This window comes from Heterodontus francisci, chromosome 30 (genome assembly GCF_036365525.1).
Source record: "Heterodontus francisci isolate sHetFra1 chromosome 30, sHetFra1.hap1, whole genome shotgun sequence".
Taxonomy (NCBI): domain Eukaryota; kingdom Metazoa; phylum Chordata; class Chondrichthyes; order Heterodontiformes; family Heterodontidae; genus Heterodontus; species Heterodontus francisci.
The window spans coordinates 42,813,594-42,836,314 of record NC_090400.1 but is presented as its reverse complement, the minus strand read 5'-3'; the positions used below and the strand labels follow the sequence as shown (position 1 = coordinate 42,836,314).

At 41.0% G+C, this 22,721-nt stretch overlaps 1 protein-coding gene across 3 annotated transcripts in view; it reads right to left on the bottom strand.

Annotated features, from left to right (window-relative positions):
• The window catches only part of ssh2a (slingshot protein phosphatase 2a), a 175,127-nt gene that overhangs the window by 80,089 nt on the left and 72,317 nt on the right, over positions 1–22,721 (bottom strand). For 2 of the 3 annotated variants that reach the window (XM_068010446.1, XM_068010449.1), the window contains exon 1: positions 43–734. The exons of the other annotated variant lie outside the window; for it this stretch is intronic. In XM_068010446.1, the coding sequence (XP_067866547.1) occupies positions 43–170 (128 nt within the window). In that variant the 5' untranslated portion in view covers positions 171–734. Of the gene's footprint in view, positions 1–42; positions 735–22,721 lie in introns of those variants that run through there. 3 annotated transcript variants of the gene reach the window in all.

Below are 22,721 nucleotides of genomic sequence, written 5' to 3'. Positions count from 1 at the left end.
CAGTAATATCAATTTAAACTGCATAGCGTTATTTGTACTTACAGGAGGTTGATCTCATTCTGTGAAATAACCGCATTTTCTGAGAAGTAAGGAGTCATCTTCACGCCATAGCAAGAACACCAGCTCCCGACCGCTGCCTTTCCTTCGCTCAAGATAGCGTCCAGAGTCATCTGGACACTTATCAATTAAATATATATATATATATATTTTTAAAAAGCTATCTGGCCTTAGTTTCGCAATTAGTCTCAAAAAAAGGAACACATTTTAGAATGTTAAATCAAATCAGAGATTGTTCACTTCTTGTAGGATAGGGGGTCAAATCGCTTGAAATAGAGTTAACAGATAAAGTGCCCTGTAGGTTAATTGGGAAAAGCGATCTGCGTTTTGGGGGTGGACTGGATTACTTTACCGTACTGAGTACTAGTGAAAATCAACAGCACGGCACCTAAGTATAAGGATATAGGGCTTTGGGGTGCGCTCAGCTCTCGCTGCGTCTGTGCCGGCTCAGCCTGTCCAGCCCTGCGGTGCTGCAGTTCTAACCAGGAAAACGCGTCGAATTCCGGACAGTCACAGGGGTCACCGTTTCATTCTGAAGCTTCCATCAGACTGCACTGCTAGAATCTCTAATTTCTATCCTCTCCTCTCACTCGGCACGGAGTTTGTGCATGCGTCGCTCTGTCTCTTTACTCCCTGTGTAAAGCCCATGCTGATCTCACAACTTATCCGCTCTAGTTTCCCGGTCAGCTGGTTCACAACTCCAGCGCACTTCCTCCACAGGCTGGGGACGCTCAAGGGTTTATCAGACGGCCAAGCCGGAGCGCGGCAAACAAACCGCAAAAGCTTGATTAAACTCCCATTCTTCCTGCATCATTTTTACCCCAAAATCTTTACTTGACGCCAAACTATAACCTTAGCTCATGTTTTATTGTCCCAGCATAGGAGCCATATGTGTTATCGGGATAACTCATTTGCAACTACTTTACGTGTAAAATGTAACCAGTAATTCACGTCATTTAATCATCTGCTTTCATTAAACGAGTAAGTCTCAATAGTATATAGTTTAAACAAAAACAACTCTTAAATCTCCATCTTATAGTCACTGCCTAGCTGACCACATTCCTTCAACAACAGCTGAAAGGGCAAATGCCTCTGAAATTCTTTTCACTTTTTCCATCCCTGCCATCACAAAGATTCTTCAGCTCTGCTTGGACAACAACTCATATTTATACACCGCCTTTGACATAATAAAACCTCCGAAGACACTGCACAGGAGCAATATAAAACAAAACAGGATACCAGCCACACAAGGAGATATTAGGTCAGATAACCAAAAGGTTGGTCATTGAGGTAGGTTTTAAGGAGTGTCTTAAAAAGGAGGAAAGCAAGGTATAGAGGTAAGAAAAACAAGAAAAACAAGTAACAAGCAGGTCTGGCAGCGTCTGCGGAGAGAGAAGCAAAATTAACGTTTCAGGTCAGTGACCCTTCATCAGAACTGCGTTAACTGCTTCTTTCTCCGCAGATCCTGCCAGACCTGCTGAGTATTTCCAGCATTTCTTTTTATTTCAGATTTCCAGCATCTGCAGTATTTTGCTTTTAAGGTAGAGAGGTGAGGGAGGGCATTCCAGAATTTAGGCCTAGACAACTGAAGGCACAGCCACCAATGGTGAAAGAATTAAAATCAGGGATACTCAAAAGGCCAGATATAGAGCGCAGATATCTCAGATAGTTGAGGGGCTGCAGATTACAGAGATAGGGAGAGACTTGAAAACAAGGATCAAAATTTTGAAATCAAGATGTTGCTTGACTGGAAGCTAATGTAGGCAATGAGCACAGGGGTGACTGGCGAATAGGACTTGGTGTGAGTTAAGATGGGGACAGCAGAGTTTTGGATGACCTCAAGTTTATGGAGGGTACAATATAGGGGACCAGCCAGGAGTACATTGAAATAGTCAAATCTCGAGGTAACCAAGGCATGAATGAGGGTTTCAGCAGCAGATGAGCTAAGACAGGGGCAAAGTTACAAAGGTGGCAACAGGCAGTCTTAGTGATGCTGTGAATAGGTCAGAAACTCATCTGGGGGTCATTTGACATCAAGGTTGTGAACAGACTGGCAGCTAGGTAATGGAGTTTGGAATAAGTATCAAAAACAATGGCTTCAGTCTTCCCAATATTTAATTGGAGAACATTTCTCCCATCCAGTATTGGATGTTGGATAGGCAGTCTGATAAATTAACAGTGGAGGAATTGAGAGAGGTGATGATGAGGTAGAGCTGGGTGCCGTTAGTGAAAATTAACACTGTGCTTTCAGACGTCGTCGTCGAGTGGCAGCTTTTAGATGAGAAATAAGAGGGGGCCAAGGATAGATCCTTGGGGGGACACCAGAGGTAATGGTGTGGGAGCTGGAAGAAAAGCCATTGCAAGTGATACTCTGGCTACAAGTAGATATCTAAGAATGAATCCAGGAGAGAGCAGTCCCACCCAGCTGGACGACAGTGGAGCAGCATTGGAGGAGGATGGCATAGTCAACTGTGTCAAAGGCTGCATACAGGTCGAGAAGGACGAGGAGAGAAAGTTTACCTTTGTTACACTCACACAGGATGTCTTTTGGGACACCCAGCCAATGACCCAGCTGAGAGGCACAATATCTCCAGGGAGATAACAAATGCAAATATCAGATAGATAATTTAAACTGTTTCTCACCCCAGTATTCAATTTCACTTATCTTGATATAGCATATTTCTTTTTTTTTTTAAAGTTTCTGCTTTCCTAAAAATGCAGTGAGCAAATGCATTGCCTGGTTTGGCTGTGGCTGATAAACTAGAACGATAACTACAACGATAATGATAAGAGTGTGCGTAGTCTGTAAGCTGCTTTCATAGAGAACAATGGTAGGGGTTTGCTGCTACTAGTCACCGTTCAAAGTCCGACTCGAAAGTGCATCGATGTGGAGTTTAGATGGAGGAGGGCTCAACTGTCTTGCCCAGGTGGAGAGCATGCTGATCTTGGAGCACATGCAGAGGAGATATAGAGTCATAGAGTCGTACAGCATAGAAACAGGTCCTCTGGCTCACTGCGTCCATAGTGCCTATCTATACTAATCCCACCTGCCTGCATTAATTCCATATCCCTCTATGCCTTGCTCACTCAAGTACCTGTCCAGATTCCTCTTAAATGTTGCAACTGTTCCTGCCTCCACCACCTCCTCAGGCAGCTCATTCCAGATACCCACTATTCTTTGTGTGAAAAATTTACCCTTTTGATCCCCTTCAAACCTCCTCCCCCTCACCTTAAATCTATGCCCTCTAGTTTTAGTCACCCCTACCAGGGGAAACAGACTCTGGCTATCTCCCTTATCTATGCCTCTCAATTTTATATACCTCTATCATGTCCCCTCTCAGCCTCCTTCGCTCCAGGGAAAACACACCCAGCCTATCCAATCTCTCTTTATAACTCAAGCCCTCCAAACCAGGCAACATCCTTGTGAATCTTTTTTTTTTTAGAATTAGAATTAGAACATTACAGCGCAGTACAGGCCCTTCGGCCCTCGATGTTGCGCCGACCATCTGACCTACACTATTCCATTTTCATCCATATGTCTATCCAATGACCACTTAAATGCCCTTAAAGTTGGCGAGTCTACTACTGTTGCAGGCAGGGCGTTCCACGCCCCTACTACTCTCTGCGTAAAGAAACTACCTCTGACATCTGTCCTATATCTTTCACCCCTCAACTTAAAGCTATGTCCCCTCGTGTTTGCCATCATCATCCGAGGAAAAAGACTCACTATCCACCCTATCTAACCCTCTGATTATCTTGTATGTCTCTATTAAGTCACCTCTCCTCCTCCTCCTCTCTAACGAAAACAACCCCAAGTCCCTCTCTGCACCCTCTCTAGCTTAATCACATCTTTCCTGTAGTGCGGGGACCAGAACTGCACATAGTACTCCAAATGCGGCCTAACCAACGTTATGTACAACTGTAACATGACTTCCCAACTCTTGTACTCGATGCCTCAGTCGATGAAGGCAAGTATGCCATAACGCCTTCTTCACCACCCTGTCTACCTGTGTTGCCACTTTCAGGGAACTATGTACTTGCACCCCAAGGTCTCTCTGCTCAACAACACTCCCCAGGGCCCTGCCATCTACTAGAATTGTACCAGGGATGAGGGACTTCAGTTATGTGGAAAGACTAGAAGAGCTGGGATTGTTCTCCTTAGAGCAGAGAAGGTTAAGGAGAGATTTAATTCGTATTTAAAATTATGAGCAGTTTTGAGAGATAAAGATAAACTGTTTCCAGTGGCATAAGGATCAGTAACCAGAGGACACAGATTTAAGATAATTGACAAAAAAACAAGATTGGTGGGATGGTGGGGGGGGGTGGAGACAGAAATTTTTTTTTGCAGTTAAAATTATTCCAGGAAGGACAACCACTGTGTAAATACATCACACAATGTGCTGAGCTATCAGATTCTTGCCATGGCAACAGTGAAACATAGAAAATAGGAGGAGTAGGCCATTCAGCCCTTCGAGCCTGCTCCGCCATTCATTATGATCATGGCCGATCATCCAATTCAGTATCATGTTCCCACTTTCGCCCCATACCCTTTGATCCCTTTAGACCCAAGAGCTATATCTAACTCCTTCTTGAAAACATACAATGTTTTGGCCTCAACTGCTTTCTGTGGTAACGAATTCCCCAGGCTCACCACTCTCTGGGTGAAGAAATTTCTCCTCATCTCAGTCCTGAAAGGTTTACCCCATATCCTTAGACTGTGACCCCTGGTTCTGGACTCCCCCATCATCGGGAACATCCTTCCTGCAGTTACCCTGTCAAGTCCTGTTAGAATTTTATAGGTTTCAATGAGATCCTACCTCACTCTTCTGAACTCCAGCGAATATAATCCTAACTGACTTAATCTCTCTTCATAAGTCAGTCCCACCATCCCAGGAATCAGTCTGGTAAACCTTCGCTGCCCTCCCTCTATAGCAAGAACATCCTTCCTCAGATAAGCAGACCAGAACTGCACACAATATTCCAGGTGTGGCCTCATCAAGGCCCTGTATAATTGCAGCAAGACATCCCTGCTCCTGTACTCGAATCCTCTCGCTATGAAGGCCAACATACCATTTGCCCTTTTTACCACCTGTTGCATCTGCATGCTTACCTTCAGCGACTGGTCTATGAGAGCACCCAGGTCGCGCTGCATATTCCCCTCTCAGTTTATAGCCGTTCAGATAATAATCTGCCTTCCTGTGTTTGCTACCAAAGTGGACAACCTCACATTTATTCACACTATACTGCTTCTGCCACGCATTAGCCCACTCACTCAACTTGTCCAAATCACCCTGAAGCCTCTCTGCATTCTCCTCACAACTCACCCTCCCACCCAGTTTTGTGTCATCTGCAAATTTGGAGATATTACATTTAATTCCCTCATCTAAATCATTAATGTATATTGTGAATAGCTTGGGTCCTAGCACCGATCCCTGTGGTACCCCACTAGTCAGTGCCTGCCATTCGGAAAAAGACCCATTTATCCCTACCCTTTGTTTCCTGTCCGCCAACCAATTTTCTATCCATCACAATACACTACCCTCAATCCCATGCGCTTTAATTTTACATGCTAATCTCTTATGTGGGACTTTGTTGAAAGCCTTCTGAAAGTCCAAATAAACCACATGCACTGGCTCCCCCTCATCAACTCTACTAGTTACATCCTCGAAGAATTCTAGTAGATTTGTCAAGCATGATTTCCCTTTCGTAACAGAAACATAGAAATGGGAGCAGGAGTAAGATGAGATGAATGCATTTAGTTTCAGTGTTCCTGGGCTAGATAGCAGAAAAATCTTTCAGATATCCATCTCCTGATTGTGATCAAGCGATCCCTGTTGGAAAAAGATTGTGTTTCACATATAATCAGTTGTGGACAGCACCATTTTCAGCTGCTTTGTTGGATCACCTGCTGGCAGTCACTGGTTTTCTGACCACAACACTTGTGACTCCATTTGGAGACTAAAAGTTGGGGTCACTAAGAAAGAAAGTAAATAGTATTTTACATCTGGATTTTAAAAAAAAATTCAATTTTTTTCCTCTCCCCCTCAAATTGTTGTTCCATAATGGAGTTGGGTTCCACATGTGTTAGCAGTCTGATGCCATACCTAATTGATCATTCTTCATGGATCAGCCAAGATGATGTTCGAGTTCTGTCGTGTTTTTTTTTCTTTTTGTTCAATCCCTGATCTCTGCTGAATTAGCTGAGCAACAGCAAGGTACTGGAATTGGTTTTGTCGCTTTTGGGCAAAAAGGAGGAAGGAGAAAAAAGCATGAGCCGGGGTTCCTATTCCTACTGGGATAATGCTCACCCTACCCCTAGGCAAATTATCCCAGTACTTACTGTCTGGGCTAATAAGTTTAACCAATTAGATTTAAGGTGATTGGGAGAAGGATTAGAGGGGGACACGAGGAAAAACTTTTTCACCCAGAGGGTGGTGGGTGTCTGGAATTCACTGCGAGGAACAGTGATGGAGGCAGAAACTCTCAATTCTTTTAAAAGGTACCTGGACATGCACCTGAAGTGTTGGAACCGGCAAGGCTATGGACTAGGTGCTGGAAGGTGGGATTAGATTGGGCAGCTAGTTTTTCTCGGCCGGCACAGACACGATGAGCTGAATGGCTTCCTTCTGTGCGGTAATTTTTCTATGGTTCTATGGGTGAAGTACCAGGGAACTGCTGTGGTCAAAGACCTGGATCATAGTATAAATCAATACTTTCAAGAAAGGTGGTAAGAAGAGGGTGAGCAAGAATCAAAACAATGATCTTCTTCACCTGAATTAAACAAACTAAAAAATAAATTCACCAATCCTGTACTCCCAGCAAACATGGAAGACATCAGAACTATAGTGTTACAGCCTTATCTTTGACTTGTGCTTCATTTAAGCTTATCTCCTTAATAAGAATGTTACCAGTGAACGTACCCTCATATTTTAACAAAAAAAACTTTCTGATTTCTTCATTACCAAAGAACACCAAATTTCAGAATTACTCCATTAGTAAACAAACTTATTGAAGATGTTTTCAAGATAAAGGCAAGAAATGTGATCCTAGAAATCTATCTCCTGGATCAGTTTAATTTAGGATGAAGTGGAATAACTTTCTACTCAATGTTTTTGGTATGATGAAATAAGTACTTTGATATCAATTTTCAGCTACATGGCATAATACCAATAGGCTTAACATAGTGCTTATTAAGCAATAGGGTCATGTAACATAACATTGTACAAAAAGTACTCTATAAGAGGATCTAATGTAAGCTTGATGATGACATTTCCTGAAGGGAAAAAGTAAAGTTCAACATCAACATGCTTGTAACAAAAGGTATGATGGGGTCAAGAACTCACTGTACTCTTGCAAAACACATATGGAAAAAATTAAAATTAACTCTCCTGATTATTTTGGTCAGTATGTACAGCTGGGATTAGAAAAGTCTGATTGCTGATGAATTCATGAGTTCATTTGTGTCATAACATGGGGTCTATCTGAAGGCTGCTGATAGCAACATCCACATCACCACTAAACTGATATTAGCTAACTTCCAACAGACCAAGTATCAAACTTAGGAGTTTCCCGGCTTGAATATCTCAGCGGATAAGCTTGAATACTAGTTAAGATTGTTAAATAGGACATTGCTATGTTCTCTCCAGTTTTCTGATGCAAAAAATTGCAACAAGAATCAACTAATTTTTAATGTTTGGGATTTTAATTGGCTGAAAACATCCTTCTTGCATTCAGGTTGAATCAAGTTACATGAAACCTTGGTATTCTGTTCAATCCAAAGCTGAAGGCAGACCCACATTTCATTGATAACCAAGACAAGTTACTTCCACCATCGCAACTTCCCAACAAAATCTTTATCCATGCTTTTCTCATCCCCAGATCCAATTACTCCAACACCCTCTTTTCCACTCTCTTGAAACTCCAACTTGTCCAAAACTGCAAGTGTCAGTGTCCTGTCTCATTTCTGCAATACTACTACCCTTACTGACTTACATTATCTCTTTATCCCCAAGACTCATTACAATAAAATTCTCATTTTCATCTTCAAATCCCTCCATGGCCTTTCCTCCCCAACTAAGTTTCCAACCTCCTTCAACCTTATAGCTCTGGTCCTTTGTGCAAACCCCTCCCCATTAGTCTACCACTAATGAATTTTTCTTCAACTGCCTCCACCCAAACCTGGACCTCCATCCCCAAGCCCCACCATATCAACATTTCCTTCTCCACTTTTAAAAACCTTCTCAAAACCCATCTTTTAAAAAAAGCTTTTGGATACCTCCTAACTCTCCCATCATTGCTCATTTTCATTTCATTTTCCAATCCATCCTCCCCCTCACAACCCCCCCAACCCAATCACCACTCTATAAAGCATCCTCCAGCACCATCCACAGTAAAAGGAATTATGTAACAAGTTTTTGGTGGTAGTCACAGTGATTACCGGGGAGGGAAAGAAGTCAGGCGCAAAAGATTTTAAAAGTTATTGTTTTTTTTGAAAAATTGGGCAGGAATCTTAAAATAAGTGAGATCGAAAAGAGAAAATAAAATGTTAAATAATTACCTTTTTATGGAGAACAGAAATGGAACAAAATGGGTTCAGCAAGGTATGCAAAATTTGAAAACAGTTTTAAAATGAACTTTATATTTTAAATAAGTTAATCTTATAGGATTAAAATTGCAACAAAAGACTAAAGGAGGAAAAAAAACCAAAGGTTTCCATTCCTGATACAATCCACTAATTCCTGGCAGAAAGGTAACAGGTGGTAATGATTGAATAGGCTACGGATATAAACTGTTTAGTCTGACATACGACGAATACGATACTAGAGAGTATCTGCCTTCCATGTAACTGTACATTCACGTGAGTCAGTGTTGTGAGAAAAGTGGGATGGGGAAAAATGTGAGCATTTATTTAAAGAGCGACAGTTGTAATGTTCATATCTTCACTTAACTGTTTCAAAACATGAAAACAAGTTCCATAACAAAAACCCAGGTTATAGAAAAGCATGCTGTAGCTAAGTATGAACATGACTGTCTCATTATGGTTCTGCGATATCAAATGAGCTTTACCATTCTGAGAGTCATGAAGTAGAATAGATAAAGCCAGTATACATGTCCTCAGTTTCAGTGGTGAAGGCAGGCACTAATAAAAATATTACTCTCAGCCTAATCCCTACCACAATGCACTTCCACTTAAGTCAAAGAGGGGCACAACTGGTGTCAGACATAACCTGCTGAAAAACAGCTTCTGCTGCCAAGTCCATAAATAGATATACAAAAATTGGGCCAATTATACTGGCTCCACTTAGAGACATGCAAGTGGACGTTTAATAGTTGGCCCAATTCAGACAAAAGGTCAACAACCTGAAATATTAACTCTGTTTCTCTCGTGGCCTGGCCTGCTGAATATTTCAAGCATTTTCTGTTTATATATCTAATAATGGCTGTGCAACAAGGCAATGGCATCTTGCATGTTAATAATGTGATGCATGAAGTAGTACAAACCAAGGAAAAGACCAATTTACAATTGCATTGTTCTTGGTTCAGCATGGTGTCAATAAATCGAAGAACTCAGAGGAGGAAAAGTCTACTGGCCCAAAACTCTGTCCCTTTCAGACCACCCATCAGCTTCAGATCACATCCATTATTTCCCTCCCTTCAGAAAGGCACCTAACGTAGTACAGAATGCACCAGCAATAGCGAACTTAAATAGCAAACATATACTGCCAGGTTGGAATTGCACTGAGTCAAGTGAGAGCACAGTGAGAGTGTCTGCTTTCACAAAACAATTTTTTTTAAAAACCTTCTGGTTTCATTTATATAATACCCAAAATCTGGTTTGGGATTGGGGGCAGGAGGGAAAATGGAAGAAAAATAAAAGGCAGGATCATAAGTGAAACTGCCAATTAAATCTCTTTCATAAGATAATTAACACAAGGTTCGAATTTAATATTAATCTACTACACTGAGAATCATCACTTTATTCAGTGATGTCCAGAATCCTGGGAAGCAACATACCAGTTGGGAGAATTTTGTGGTATTGATGGGTGCCAGAACTGGTGTCAGAAGAGACATTCTATTGCCAAGCGATACATATGCTACTTCGGCTGTTGTATGGGTGTTAAACTTTGCCGCAGTGACTCCAGTTAGGGAAAATCAGCCAGGGTTCTTGCTCCTGATTGATTTCCAGCATCTCTGCTGGAATCATCTATATCAGATGAACTGTATAAACCATGAGTCCACACCTTTAGGAAAGGAAGAAAAATAAAAAAGGTGCAATCTTGGGTATAAATCACTACTCTGGTGAAATCCTTTTTTGTTAGCGCACTTCGATCAATTTTGCAATATCACTTTTAGGATTGTCATGAAGTTATCTTTATCAAAAAAAGATCCAATATAAAATTAAACTTAACTCATTCAATTATTGCTGCAATTAATCAGTGCAAGGTCTCCCATAGTTTTACCATATATGGTGAGGTCCTATGTCAGCACAGAGATCAGACACTACTTGTTTATTTGTATGAGCAATAGGTGATTATTACCCATCTGTGAAATAACTGGTTTGTCTCAAGGGCTTTTTCCTTTTGTGAAGATGATAGATACCAATTAAAAAGTTGCCTTTAAATCAGCCAGAATAAACTTCCACCACTTTGCTATTGGACCTTCAATTTATATTCAAGTAGAAACTTAATGGGCCATTTCAGAAACAAAACATATCTTACTAGCTTCTTCAAATAGTCCTATTAAACACTACGGTTACAAGTACGCAGATTCCTTAACCCAAACTTCGCTGTGGTAATGATGGCAAAGCTGTCAGCGTTTGCCTTCATTATTCTACTGAAAGTCAGACCAACTTTGGGAGTCATGTGCAGAATAATGCAGAAATCGCTGTCAGTGAGTCTATGCTCCTCCATATAGTGCACTGTAGTGGTTCCTACAGATTGCAATCTCCCTTGCAATCATGATTTGACGAAAACGTCCATTCTATGCTGGTAGTCTCTTTGTAAAAACCCTTGAAAAGTTGCACCTTATGGAATGAGATGCAACTGGGATTTTAACAGCATGCTAATTGCAGAATTATTGCTAAACCTACTTACTGGCCCTGAAGAGCAAATTTTAAATATTTGTGAATTGTCAGATTTCTGCTTAATGATTTTTTAAAAATCCACATTCTCTAAAAAAAAAATTTTTGAAAAGTTTATATTCACTTCTATCTTAATCCAATCATTTATTTCAATATCTGAAAATTTAAATTAAATAAATTAAGTGCTTTTAGCTTCCTGGTTTGCTGTGTGTGAATACTTCAGTGTGATTGGTTGTTTATCTGCTTGCTGACATTACTGCTGCTGGACTCCAAGACATTCCCTTGACTTGCCACCGGATTTAAACTGTCGGGAGAGTGCAAAACCAGGATCGCTAGATCTTAGTATCAAAGAATGCGTTATTGCACACAAGGAGGCCATCTCACCTAGTCCCACTACTCCCCCACCTTTTCCCCTTCGCTCTGCAAATTTTCTAGAATCATAGAATGGATACAGCACAGCAGGAGGCCATTTTGTGGGCTGCTTTCTTTGAGGTCAGTGGTGAGTGCCCTTGTTTTGCCACTAATCACAAAATTCAGGCCATTCTTTATATAGAATTTTTACCTTAATCCAGGCTAGGTAGGTGAATGTCATTGAGCAGAGCTGGACCACTTGGGCCATCAGTTGTCAAAGCATTCAACCAGATTTTTAAATTCTACTGTAAAACCTGCTCCCTTTTTTTGTGTGTATTGGCAGACAGTGGTCACTCTGCTGGTCATTCACTGTCGGCAATTATTTCTATAGATTGGAAACTGATTGAAGAGATATGCTCACAAGGAACACATAACTCAGCAAATTTCCATAGACAACTGAAGGTCAGATTAAAGACAGTACAGGCTTTACTCCAATTACAAATTGCCACTATAGGTGTGATTTTGAATATACAAAAAGCAAAACATCTGTAGATGCTGGAAATCAAACAAAAACTGAAAATGCTGAAACACTCAGCAGGTCAGTCAGCATTTGTGGAGAAGCTAGACCGTGAAACGATAACTGTTCTCTGTCGATGCTGACTGACCACCTACTACAGAATACAGATTGGATTAAAACAAGCAGGGACTGCAAGTCCAGCAAGTGACGAACAAATCACCACCCCACTGCTTTGTCTGATAAGACAATCTAATACAGTCTCAGTGGCTGGGGACCAATCAAAATATATAATAACAGAATATTTAAGCCAAATCTACTCAATAATCAGCTATTCCAAGATTTGCTTGCACTGTTTACATTGTTAACTGAGCTTAATCCAAACCAGATGCTAGAATCCTAGCTCAGTATTCAAGTCCATTCAAGCAGATTTCATGGGATCTGTGACCAACATAAACAGTGCAGCTCCATTAACACAATTTTTCCCCCTCAAGTCTGTGGAGTCTGCACTGTGTGTCAGTCAGAAACTGCATCAATGTGCACACATTTTAGAACTATCAGGTAGCAAGAGGACAAGCTGTGGATGGGCAACATGAAGGCACAAAAATATTTTGTATGGGCTCAGAGAATTTGGGAACAATTCCCAACAATTTATGCAAGCAAGTAGCAAGTGGATTTAAGGATGAAACAATCAACCTTCTTTTAGAACCATCAATTCAGATGCAAGAATGGTGTCTATAAAAGCTGTAAACCTGATGGAAGAAAACAAATAAAATAGACAAATCTCTTATATGGCATCTTACCATGCTTCTCTGAAATATGTAGGTAACCAAGGCAACCATTTTGTGCCACAAAGAGCAATGAGTATTTTTGGACTGGAGGAATGTACACACAGTTTCAGGTCACCACTGCTCTTCCCAAAATATATACACTATATAAAAATTGATCTGGACTTAGCTACAGAAAACACAATATCAAAATTTGCAGATATAAAAATGGGGAATGTGGTTAACCATAAACAACACAGAAGGACATCAAGAAGTGAGCAGATTGACCAAATAGATGTTGAGAACAAATTGCACAGTTAAAAACGTATGGGGTCCTGGGTTTTTTAAATAGGAGCAGAGAGTACAAAAACAAAGTGGTCAGTGAAATCACTTAACAGGCTGTGGTTGGAATACTGTGTTCACTTTTGAGATTCCTATTTTAGTAATGATGTCAAGTCCATGAAGACAACCTAGAAAAGAATCACTAAGATGATATAAGGAACAAGAGGCTTTAGTTATGAAGACAGAATTCTCACTGGAACAGAGGTGACCTAGCAAGGGTCTATTTCCACTAACTGATGACTTGGTAACTAGAGGGCATAAATCTAAAATAAAAACAAGAAATGCTAGAAATACTCAGCAAGTTTGGCAGCATCAGTGGAGACAGAAGCAGAGTTTACATTTCAGGTCAGTGACCCTTCATCAGAACTCTAAATCTAACATAAATCTAAGATGGTCACCAAAAGAAAAAAGGGGAGGGAGTGTGGTTAGGATAAAAAAAAAATGCTGAGGGTTGTTAGGTCATGAAACTGTACTAGAAATAGAATCCTTAAGAGCTCTTAAAAGGGAAGTGAATAAATACTTTAAAAAAAATTTTAAAAATTAAAAGGATATGGGGAAAAGGCAGTAGCATGGCACTAATGGAAAGTTTTTCAGAGAATGGCACGGACATAATGAAATGCTGCAGTAAAATTATGATTCTAGTGATGTTGTTTGAAGATAAAATATGGTCAGGATTTAGGAACAGCTCCATGCTCTTTTTCAAATAATTCCATGAAATATTTAATGGCCATGTGAAGCAATGAAACAAGCAAACGAGCACTCAGCTTAATGTTTCACCTGAAGGGCAGCATCCCCATAGAACTGCACTAGAGCGTCATCCTAGATGATGTGAAGGGCTTGAACCACAAAACATCTGACTCAGCCAATAAGCTGCCAATAAAACCAAGCAGACATAGTTCCTGATCTAAACTGTTCCAAAAAGCAACAGTTTTGTCATTAGCATGTGTGGCGAATATAATTGTGTCTCAGCAAATATTCTAATATACACTGTGCCCTTTATTTGTTTACATGAAAGGCACAGTGTACAGGAAATAATGAAGAAAAACAATGTGAGTTTTACCCTTACCTCAATCTACTCTCAATTTGAATTCTACCCAAACAAACAGTGACTATGCGATAAAAGATTAAATCACATAAAGCCTCCCTTCACCAACCTAATTTAGCATTGACGTTATTTTACTGATATCAATCACTTCAGCTACCGTGTCATTACCTCTGTAGCCACAATATCTAGGAAGGAAGGGCTCACATAATATTTACAAGTCCAAAGAACACACAGTCCCTCCTGTAATAAGTAACACAAGATTTTCAGTACAGCTGATCAGAGATATTTTAAACTCCTTCAGTGCGTTATGGCAGCAAAATTCCATAAAACATTGTGCTTCTATCTGTGGGCAACTTGTAGTTCTGAACCCAAAGTCTAGAAAATAATTCGAGTTCAAATGGAGCAAACAGCTTCAGGTAACTAATCATCTGCACTGGAAAAGTTTACTCCTTCATTAACTCGCCTCACCCCCACCGCCTCGTTGTTAACTGCACTGAATCACGCCCATTCTTTAGGTCACTGAAAATATGCAATGACTCTCTTATAATTGGATGCTTATTGTTTGTGATACAAGGTCTGAGTCATAACCCAAGCTCCAAAAAGATCAAAACTTCCTACTATAATTTAAACCAAACCTTTCTTAGAAAGTGAACACAGCTTCTTAAATACTCTACTCCCCCAACAGTTAAATCCCATAATAAAACTGGAGTTAATTATAGACTTGTAAATTCAGTAAGGAAAACATTAAAACCAACTTGGCATTTCTCATCACTCCACATTTGTCTTTCATTACACACATTCACTAATAAGCCTATAGTCGGTCACAACAACCACTTTCCTCTTTTTGCCATTGTGCTCACAATTAAAATGACAGACTTTGTCGAATCAGCAGACTATTGACCTTGTAAGAACCAATGGTTAAATAATAACAGCTATTTATTTTTTTTAAAAAATTATTCAGGCTGATGCGTTCATTAAAAATAGTTCTGCACTCAAAAGTAGGTTTCTGGCTACACAAAGAAAAAGGCTAAATTATTTTGGAATCTTGTTCGGGGTCTTTGTTTATTTAGTCTTTAAGTCATCACAACTATCAATTAAGATGTCATTTTCAGGCACAAACTAGTTCTGCAATCCACCTGAAAATAGTTAACCTGAGCAATATCACATTAACACCATCCTTATGCTAGTACTTTCAGGTTTATGCAAAACAGTGTCTGTTCCCTTTTGGCAGTGTAACTTGGGAGTCAGGAGGTGATCCGAATCCTCAATTCACTGAAACAGGGAAGTACAAACCTCCTGTAGTCGGCTGTCTCATACTGCTTAGACTTTACATTGAGTGTTGATTAACTCATTCTAGTGCAAAACCACATTTAACTATAAAAAAGGAGGAAAATTCCATGCTTTCAATAGGATGCAGAAACTCACTTTTCCCAGATTCCAAAAGAAAAGAAACAGGTCTAAAAAGGCACACTGTTTTTTTTTAAAAAAGCCACAAAAGAGTGCACAAAAAATTGCAGGTCTTTGCTTCAGTCCTAGCATCAACAAAGATGGCCCTTTTAGTAAGTGATACACACCTCCTGTCACCCCACCTTTATCTGAAAGCAATGCAGGCATAATTTCAGATAAAACTACCATCCTGCTCAAGGAATTATGAACTTTCCTGCCTGCCTTGTCTTTCAATTGAAGAATTTGTGAAAATGCATTATGATGTGATTTTTATTAAGTGAAAGGTTTGAATTTGGAGGTGTTACCACTGCAAGGTACTTCAGGGTTTGCATATACTAGATTGCAACAACAAATGACATCCTATGTGACCACTACAAAGGTAAACTATCCCTTCTCATTCTTCTCGACTTAACTACAGCCTTTAACATGGAGGACCACACCACCTTCTTCCAATGCCTCTCCACTGCTGTTGAGCTGGCTGGGACTGCTCTCACCTGCTTCCATTCTTATCTATCCAAGCATAGCCAGATCATCACTTGCAATGGCTTCTCTTCCTGCTCCTACACGGTTACCTCTGGTGTCTCCCAAGTATTTATCCTTAGCCTCTTCCTACTTTTCATCTATGTGCTGCCCCTTGATGACATCATCTGAGAGCACATATTTACACCATCACTAAGACCATCTATTTCCACCTCTATCACTGACTTCACCCCCAGCTTCAGCTCATCTGCTGCTGAAACCCTCATTCATACCTAGTTACCTCTGACTTCACTATTCCAACACACTACTGGCATTCTGCCCTCCGTAGACTTGAGGTCATCCAAAACTTTGTTGCCCGTGTTCTAACTTGCAATGTTCCATTCACTTAGCACCCATGCTCAATGACCTACACTGGCTCCCGAACAAGCATAGTCTTGATTTCAAAATTCTCATCCTTGTTTTCAAATCCCTCTATGGCCTCGCTGCTCCCTAGCTCTGTAATTTCCTCCAGCCCTACAACCCACTGAGATATTGGCACTCATCTAATTATGGCCTCAAGCATCCCTGATTTTAAATACTTTGCCATTGGTGACCACACCTTCAGCTGCCTAGGCCCCAAGCTCTGGAATTCCTTCCCTAAACTTCTCTCTCTCTAGCTTGCTTTCCTCCTTTAAGACACTCCTGAAAATGTACCTCTTCGACCAAGCTCTTGGTCATCTGACCTAATATCTTATGTGGCTCGGTGTCATTTCTTTTTGCTGTGAAGCCCCTTGGAATGTTTTATTATGTTAACAGAGCTATACAAGTTGCTGTTCACTCTTGTGGTAATGTTATTTAGCAACATCAGTGCATCATATAGAACGTTTTGAAGGCAGCAGCAGCAGCATCAGATAAATCAGAGCAGGGTGAAAAGCGCAGACCTTACACAGTGTTTTCCAAAAAAGCAAGGAATGAAGTCAAGAGGACAGCAAGCAGGTGATTGGTTTGTGAGTTTTAAGGGTTTTTTCCCCTCTCTAAACAAAGGCTGCGGTTTAAACTAGACCTGGGAAACTATAAAGCACTGTTAAATTTACAACTTAGCTTAATTAATAAAACTTCAATTGGGGTAAGTATAACTAAGTGAATTAATAAGGATTGAGCACAGAGCAGGTCTAGATTCATTAATTAAAATTAATACTTTATACAAGATACTAACTAGATTATAAAAGAGCAAATAAGGATTTTTTTTCTTAGATCACAGATGGGCAGCAGAGACATGTTGCTTGCAATTCCTGCGTCATATGGAACTTCAGGACAGTTCATGTGCCTTGGGGACCACATGTATAGGAAGTGTCTCATGATTTCTGAGCCTGAGGGGCAACTGGACTCACTGCAGAACAACAAGGAGGGTGAGACTTTACTGGATCGTATGTCCCAGGAGGTGGTTACCCCACAGAGAGAGTTCGGGATTGTAGATGGGTGACCATCCAGAAGAGGCAGGAGGTGCAGGAGCCTTCAGAGTCTGTGCCACTCTCAAACCAGTTTTTTGCTTTGGAAACTGCTGAGTGTAACAAACTCTTGAAAGAGTGCAGTCCAGACTGTGGCACCAATGGGCAAGAGACAGCAGGGGAGGGAACAGCAAACAGTACAAACGCAGTCATTTTAGGAGATTCATAGTTAGGGGGACAGACAGGCATTTCTGCAACTGTGAGTCCTGCATGGTGCTTCCCTGGTTCCAGGGTAAAGGAAATCATGGAGAGGGTGAAGAATCTGCAGGAGGGAGTGAGAAAGAGGTTGTGGTACACGTTGGTACCAAGGACAGAAAGAGCAGGTATTGAGGTTCTATGGTCATACTTTTAGGAGCTGAGAAGGAAGTTAAAAAATAGGATCTTGAAGGTAGTCATCTCTGGTTTACTCCCAGTACCAAGAGCTAGCGAGAGTAGAAATAGGAAGATAGGACGGATCAATGTGTGGCGTGAGGGTGTACTTCAGATTCTTGGGACATTGAGACCAGTTCTGGGGCAGGAGGCACCTATTCAAAAGGGACTACAACAGGACTGGGACCAATGTGTTCGCAGACAGAATCACTAGTGTGGTTGGGAAGGGTTTAAACTAAATTTGCATGGAATGGGCACCAGCATATAGAAGTAGAAAAGAGGAATAAAGTGCATAAAGGAGTGAGTGTTGGATAGTACTAGAGAAGGAATTAGTATCATATTAGACAGGAACAGACCAAGAAGGACTACAAGGAATACAAAGACAGATTTACAATGCATGTATGCAAATGCACAAAGTGTGGTCAATAAGGCTGGTGAGGTACAAGCACAAATAGCCATGTGGGAATATGATATAGTGGCAATAACAGAAACATAGCTTAAAAATTGTAAGAACTGGGCACTTAATATTGAAGAATACAAAGTGTTCAGAAAAGATAGGGCAGGAAAACGGGAGGTAGGGTGGCAGTACTAATTAGGAAAGACATTGTAGTGTTGGAAAGGATGGGGGGTGAGCGGGGGAAAGAGAGAGAGAGAGAGAGAGAGAGAGAGAGAGAGAGAGAGAGAGAGAGAGAGATCTCTGTCCAACTAGGAAGGAGGCATTTCTTGATCTGGTGCTGGAGAATGAGGTGGGCCAAATGGACCATGTGTCTGTGGGGGAACACTTGGGTAACAGTGATCATCGTATCATAAAGGTTTAGATTAGTAACGGAGAAGAGCAAGGAACAATCTAAAGTACAACTTCTAAATTAAAGAGGACTAACTTCAATGGGATGAGAGGGGACCTAGTCAGGGTAAAATAGAACCAAAGATTGACCGGAAAAGCGGTAACGAAACAATGGGTGATTTGTAAAGGAGATGTTTCAGGTACAGGCTAGGTGCAGGGAAAAGGGTAAGGGAACCAAAGCCGGGGCTCCTTGGATGACGAGGGAGATATGATTAAACAAAAAAAAAAAAAGTGTATAATGCATGCCAGGTGAATTCTTCAAGCGAGAACCAGCCCAAATCAATAATTTGAGAGGGGAAGTGAAGACAAAAATAGGACTGGCAAACAGAGAATATGAGAATAGAATGACAATTAAGATAAAAGAGAACCCAAAGATATTCTACCAGCATGTAAATATTAAGTGGATTGTAAGAGGTGGGGCAAGGCCTATTGAGGACAACGAATGCGATATATTCTTTGAGGCACAAGGTAAGGTTAGAAAACTTCATGAGTACTTTGTATCGGTGTTTACTAAGGAAGAAGAGGATGCTGACAATATCGCTAGAAGTGGAGATGGTGGAGATAATGGATGGGGTGAAAATTGATAGGAAGGATGTACTGGAAAGGCTGGCTATGCTTGGAGTGGATAAGTCGCCTAGACTGAATGGCTTGCATTCCAGGTTGCTAAAGGAAGTGGGAGTGGAGATAGCAGAAGGGCTTGCCATTATCTTCCAATCTTCACGAGATACGGGGGAAGTGCCAGAGGATTGGAGTGTGGCAAATATGACACTCTTATTCAAGAGAGGGTGTAAGGATATTCCTAGTAACTACAGACCAGTCAATTTAACATCTGCGGTGGATAAGGTTTTAGAAACAATAATCAGGAGAGAAAAAAATCAAAAGGCACTTGGAGAGGTTTGAGTTAGTTGAGGAGAGCCAGCATAGATTTGTAAAATGCAGACCGTGCTTGACTAATTGATTTTTTTGAAGTAAGAGAAGGTTGATGAAGAGAAAGTAATGGATTTCTCCATATTGATTTTAAGGAAGCATTTGACAAGTACCAAAAAAAAGGCTGGTTAATAAAATTGAGGCTCATGGAATCGGAGAGTCAGTGTCAGCTTAGATTTTTTAAAAATGGCTCAAGGACAGAAAACAGCAAGTTGTGGTAAATTGTTGTTTTTCAGATTGGTGGTAGACAGTGGTGTTCCCAAGGTTCAGGGTTAGGACCACTGCCTTTTTGATGACTTGGATATTGGAATACAGAATAAAATTTCTAAATTTGCCACTGATACTAAACTTGGAGGTGTGGCAGACAGCGAGGATGATACCAATCGGCTGTAACAGGACATTGATAGGCTTGCAGAATGGGGAGAAAAGTGGCAGAATTTAATAGAGAAGTGTGAGGTGAATGCATTTTGACAGAAGGGATAGGGAGAGACAATATAAACCAAAAGACACATGAAGAATGTATAGGGACAGAGGGACCTCAGGATTCACGTGTATAGATCTTTAAAGGTGGCAGGACATATTGAGAAGAGAGGTTAGCAAAGCATATGGGATCTTGGGCTTCAATACTCAAGTATTGAGTATTTAGCATTTTTAATCAATTTTTGTGCCTGTTCACTAGCTTTCTGTAGTTGGACCTCTAAATATCTCTGCTCATCTATAGTTCCTAGCCTCTCACGATTTAGAAATTACTCTGATCTAGATTTCTTAGGTCCAAAGTGGGTGACCTCACACTTTTCCACTTTGAACTCCTTCTGCCAGTTTTGCACACTCACTTAATCCATCGATGTCCTTTTACAACTTTGTGCTCACATCAATGCTACTGTGACACCCAACTTAAATGTTGTCAGCAAACTTCTGCGTGGGTTTTCTCCGGGTGCTCTGGTTTCCTCCCACATGCCAAAGACTTGCAGGTTGATAGGTAAATTGGCTGTTATAAATTGCCCCTAGTGTAGGTAGGTGGGAGGGAAATATAGGGACAGGTGGGGATGTGGTAGGAATATGGAATTAGTGTAGGATTAGTATAAATGGGTGGTTGATGGTCGGCACAGACTCGGTGGGCCGAAGGGCCTGTTTCAGTGCTGTATCTCTAAAATATAAAAAAAATATATAAAACTTATATATACAGCACTCTATTCCTTCATCGAGTCATTCATAAATGTAGTGAAAGGCTGTGGCCCCAGTACAGATCCCAGGCGGACACCACTAGTCTTCTCTTTGGCCTCCTCATCTCGAGAGACAATGGGTAAGCGCCTGGAGGTGGTCAGTGGTTTGTGAAGCAGCGCCTGGAGTGGCTATAAAGGCCAATTCTAGAGTGAGAGGCTCTTCCACAGGTGCTGCAGAGAAATTTGTTTGTTGGGGCTGTTACACAGTTGGCCTCTGTCTTTTTTCCTGCCAACTACTAAGTCTCTTCGACTCGCCACACTTTAGCCCCGTCTTTATGGCTGCCCGCCAGCTCTGGCGAACGCTGGCAACTGACTCCCACGACTTGTGATCAATGTCACAGGATTTCATCTCGCGTTTGCAGACGTCTTTAAAGCGGAGACATGGACGGCCGGTGGGTCTGATACCAGTGGCGAGCTCGCTGTACAATGTGTCTTTGGGGATCCTGCCATCTTCCATGCGGCTCACATGGCCAAGCCATCTCAAGCGCCGCTGACTCAGTAGTGTGTATAAGCTGGGGATGTTGGCCGCCTCGAGGACTTCTGTGTTGGAGATACGGTCCTGCCACCTGATGCCAAGTATTCTCCAGAGGCAGCGAAGATGGAATGAATTGAGACGTCGCTCTTGGCTGACATACGTTGTCCAGGCCTCGCTGCCATAGAGCAAGGTACTGAGGACATAGGCCTGATACACTCGGACTTTTGTGTTCAGTGTCAGTGCGCCATTTTCCCACACTCTCTTGGCCGGTCTGGACATAGCAGCGGAAGCCTTTCCCATGCGCTTGTTGATTTCTGCATCTAGAGACAGGTTACTGGTGATAGTTGAGCCTAGGTAGGTGAACTCTTGAACCACTTCCAGAGCGTGGTCGCCATTATTGATGGATGGACTAGTCACACTGTGCCAATCTGAGTACATACCTACTATCCCTATTCTCTGCCTCATATCTCCTAACCAACTCTGAATAGGTTGCCTCCTATTCCATGTGCTCTCATCTGTTAATTGTTCATGTGGAATGCCTTCTTTAAGTCCAAATAAATAACATCCAGACACTTGCTTATCTACCAAGCTAGATAGCTCCTTAGGAAATTCAACGAGGTTTGTTAAACATGACTTACAGTTTACAAATGCATGCTGGCTCTCTCTGATTAGCTTGCATTTGTCCAAATTAAGTCACTCTGTTCCTTAAAAATAGTTTGTAGTAAGTTCACGTCACCTAACGCTAGACTAATAGGCCTATAATTTCCTAGTTTTTTTCTCTCCTCCTTCTTAAATCATGGAGTGACATAAGAATTTTACAATCTAAGCGGACAATTCCTGAATCAATAGTGTTTTGGGACATGACGAACACATCAACAATTTCCTCACCTATTTCTTTCAATATCCTAGGGTGGAAACCATCAGGTCCTTAAGATTTGTTTGTCTTAAATCTCATTAGTTTCTCCAACATCACTTATATTTTACTTGTGTCGAATCTAGTTAGTTCCTCATTGATGTATTTTTAATTTTCCTTGTATCTCTGATATTTTATTCCCATCTTCTACTGTGAAGTTTACCATTTCTGGATTTCCAATTACAATATCACCTGCATCTCTCATCAAGAAGCCACACATTGCTCTTAGCCATTCTATTTCTCTTAATATATTTGCAAAAATCTTCAGTGTTGTCCTTGATATCCGTCACAAGTTTTATTGCATTTTTTTTGCAGCTCTTACCATTTTCTTTGTATCTATTTGCTGTTCTTTATATCTCTCCCAGTCTGTGGAATTGCTACTGTTCGTCACCTTTGTATAA